The 3,598-nt window shown below is 45.5% G+C and overlaps 1 protein-coding gene across 1 annotated transcript; it reads left to right on the forward strand.

The window, feature by feature from the left end:
* The first annotated feature begins 830 nt into the window (after positions 1-830).
* Positions 831-1,711, forward strand: LOC126310130 (putative uncharacterized protein ASB16-AS1). The gene is made up of 2 exons (XM_049992108.1): positions 831-922; positions 1,462-1,711. The coding sequence occupies exons 1-2, from the start codon at positions 831-833 to the stop codon at positions 1,709-1,711; spliced, it is 342 nt and encodes a 113-aa protein (XP_049848065.1).
* Positions 1,712-3,598: the final 1,887 nt, after the last annotated feature.

Raw genomic sequence — 3,598 nt, forward strand, 5'->3', positions numbered from 1 at the left:
GACGATAAATAGCTTGGATAAGAAGAGAATAGAAGCTTTCGAAATGTGGTGCTACAGAAGAATGCTGAAGATTAGATGGGTAGATAACATAACTAATGAGGAGGTATTGAATAGAATTGGGGAAGAAGAGGAGTTTGTGGCACAACTTGACTAGAAGAAGGGATCGGTTGGTAGGAGATGTCCTGAGGCATCAAGGGATCACAAATGTAGCATTGGAGGGCAGCGTGGAGGGTAAAAATCGTAGAGGGAGACCAAGAGATGAATACACTAAACAGATTCAGAAGGATGTAGGTTGCAGTAGGTACTGGGAGATGAAGAAGGTTGCACAGGATAGAGTAGCATGGAGAGCTGCATCAAAGCAGTCTCAGGACTGAAGACCACAACAACAAGATAGTCAACATTTGAATAAAGTTACTGGGAAAGTAGTACACTCGTCATTAAATAAATAGACAGATACGACTAAATATGAGATGTTTGTGTTGTAATCATTTGCTGTGTAGTTGTGGGGTACGCGATGTTGTGACAAACATTTGTATTAAAAAAATGTAAAAGACGTAATAAGCCGAAAAATAAAATAGATGCAGATACTTAGCTTTGACAGGTGATGGATATAGTGATTTGCTATGTAGTCTCAGATATCGTATGTTGAAATTGCAGAAGCGATTAATAGTTGTTAATCCAGAGGTTGACGGTGAAAATATTTAGTCAGTGTAAATTATTGAATTTTGTTGTTTCAAAGACATTGAAATTATTGCTGTTTCATTGGGTGTGGCCCATTTTTTGTGGGATCGCCGAAGTATTCCGGTTTACATTAATTTTTGGTTGTAAGAATGGCTGTAAAAGCCGTCCGCCCGCGTTCCGGTTCGCCCGGAGCCCCGCCCAGCGCACACAGGCCCCGCGGGCAGGCGGCCGTGCGTGTGACGTCAGCAGCTGCGCACCCTACGTTCCTAGCGACAGCCGGACCACTGTCACACGTCTCACGGCGACTGTCGACTTGGACGTTTCCCGACCTGTGCCCTTACCTTCAGTCATCACCGGAAGTTTTCAAGATCATCACGGGCTGCTAAGGTGCGAAATGGTTCCTCAGAGAATCGGCGACTGAGGGAACGTGTGAAAAACCCTGAGAATAAAAAGGGATAGCACGAAAGGACGTGTGTCAGGACATGAGAGAGATTCAATCCAGAAAGACGAAGTCGCAGAGAGCGAAAATAGTAGGGGGAAAATGGAGATTCGGAGGCGTGCCACAAATATTTAAGGGCATTGTAGTAAGTTAGATGACGAAGATGGCTCGAGGAGGGAAGTCGTGGCGTGCCGCATCAAACGAGTCAGTATGGCGAGTATCTGAAAAAGAATCAGGTAAACTCCTTTGGCGTGGCGTGAGCACAAGATGAGTACAAGTTTTATTGCGTAGAGAGTCTGTTTTGAGCTCGAACAAGAAAAGTGAGGAAGATTGTCCTGCAGCAAGTGGCGAGGAGAGCAGAGTGCGGCAGAAGACTGTGCCGCCGCGGCCGCCGCCCACTGCCGGCCGGCCTGCTGGCTCCCGGGGCACCGCGTGGGAGCGCCAGCGGCAGGGCAGCCGTGGGCGGGACAGGCCGGGTCCGGGTCCGGGCCGCGGCCGTCCGTCACGGCGCTGCCGGGGCTCAGGCTGCGCGCGGCGCCCCCTCGCTCTCATTCTTCCACTTGCCGTTGCATGTATGCCTTCCCAGTGTGACGGTCGCACAGATATTGACATTTTTAACGGTTGTAAACCGCAGTTAAGGTATTCCTTCTATTCCAGCGTCGTATTGTTCGTGGAAAGAAGGATTGTCGGTATGCTTCTGTGTGGGCTCTAATCTCTATCCTCATGGTCTCTTCGTCAGATATACGTAGGAGGGAGCCTACTTGACTCCTCGGTGAAGGTATGTTCTCCAAACTTCAACAAAAGCCCGCACCGAGCTACTGAGCGTCTCTCCTGCAGAGTCTTCCACTGGAGTTTATCTATCATCTCCGTAACGCTTTCGCGATTACTAAATGATCCTGAAACGAAACGCGCTGCTCTCCGTTGGATCTTCTTTATCTCTTCAATCAACCCTATCTGGTACTTAAGAGTAGCACATTTATTTAATGTCTATGAAAATAAAAAAGGATCGAAAGAGACGCGATTGTACGGCCAAGGAGGAAGGACGTACTTTATGGTACACACACTGTTTTGTTTCGCTGTACGGAGGGCAGTCACTTAGCGGTACACATATTTTATGTAAGTTATTCGTATTTCTGATACAATAAACTTGTTATTGTTATCACAAATTCAGTTTCTTTGTAATAGTTGTCACCTCAACTGCTCGCAGTGGCTAATTATTTTTAATTAGCATTTTTCCAGTAATTTGCGCTGCGAGAAGCTCATCTCTCTGGTCGGTCATTACGCGTCGAAGTATTAATTTATTTTTCAAAGTGTTAACAGTAACTGTAAATGCGAGAGATTTCGTTATAAGAACCTTTTTAAACTGGAACAGATAATTAATTTTTAAATTATACAGATTCCATGAGTTCAGTAAGTTTTATCCTGGCCGCTTCACGGCAACAATCAAAGTTCTCTCAAGTCTTGCTTTGCAATCAATAAACAGAAATTAACAAAATTACATTCAATTCAGTTAATGGAAACTATATTTTAGTCACCACGTTCAAAATCTAAAGTTGGTACATAACAGCGGCCCTTCAAGAATCCGTTTCATATTTACTTACGCACCTAAGTAAAAGTGATAACAAAAGATAATATCCCTGAGAGAGTCATGCCCAAACCAAATAAAAATACATGCTCATAAATTAAAAATAAAAATATATAAGAAATATATGTAATTTATTTTGTATATGACGTAACAAATGCCACCGGCGTCACATCAGATGACTCGACTAAAATACACTGCAACCTCGTATTGGCGAGCTATGGCCACGAATGTCGACAGTACCCGATTGAAAACTCTGAAAGTGATGAAAAGGTCCGAAAAGCGGGTAGTTCACAGAGCGACCCGCCCTTTTCGCGGCTGTCTCCCGCAGTTCGCTCGCCAGAATTTCGCCGCCTCTTTTGGACTAGCCGAAGAGCTCTTTTCCCAAGGGAACGTAATTCCGGACCACAGTCTCCGACTTGCCGTCGAAAACGGAGCGACGGAACGCACCTTGCCGCGTCAGTTCGACAGACAGATACGGCATTGCTGCATCTGCCCATTACGAAATATAACATAATAAACACATCTTAAGAAAACGAAATTTTCCGTCTGTCACGTGCATCGTAACGCAACCGGTTAGAGAACCTAGTCTCTGATAAGTTTTCCGCCGTTCTCAAAGTAAAGGCCCAAATCGCCAGAGCCTAATTATTGCAGACACATTGAACTCGTTCGTGGAGAACTGAAATCTTCTCTACAGGATTCGGCATGTATTCCGCAAACAGAAATGTTGCCAGCTCACCTCGTCCGTGACGTCCAGACTCCACAGGCCAGTAGATGTCCGTGGTCAGTTTCATTTACGGATAAAATGCGGTACAGTGTGCCCCGTCGTTTAGTGCACATAAAACAAACTTACGGAGCACCGGACAGGATTGGTGGGCTGGGGACACGTACAGGTT

The sequence above is a fragment of the Schistocerca gregaria genome, unplaced genomic scaffold (genome assembly GCF_023897955.1).
Source record: "Schistocerca gregaria isolate iqSchGreg1 unplaced genomic scaffold, iqSchGreg1.2 ptg000394l, whole genome shotgun sequence".
Lineage (NCBI taxonomy): Eukaryota > Metazoa > Arthropoda > Insecta > Orthoptera > Acrididae > Schistocerca > Schistocerca gregaria.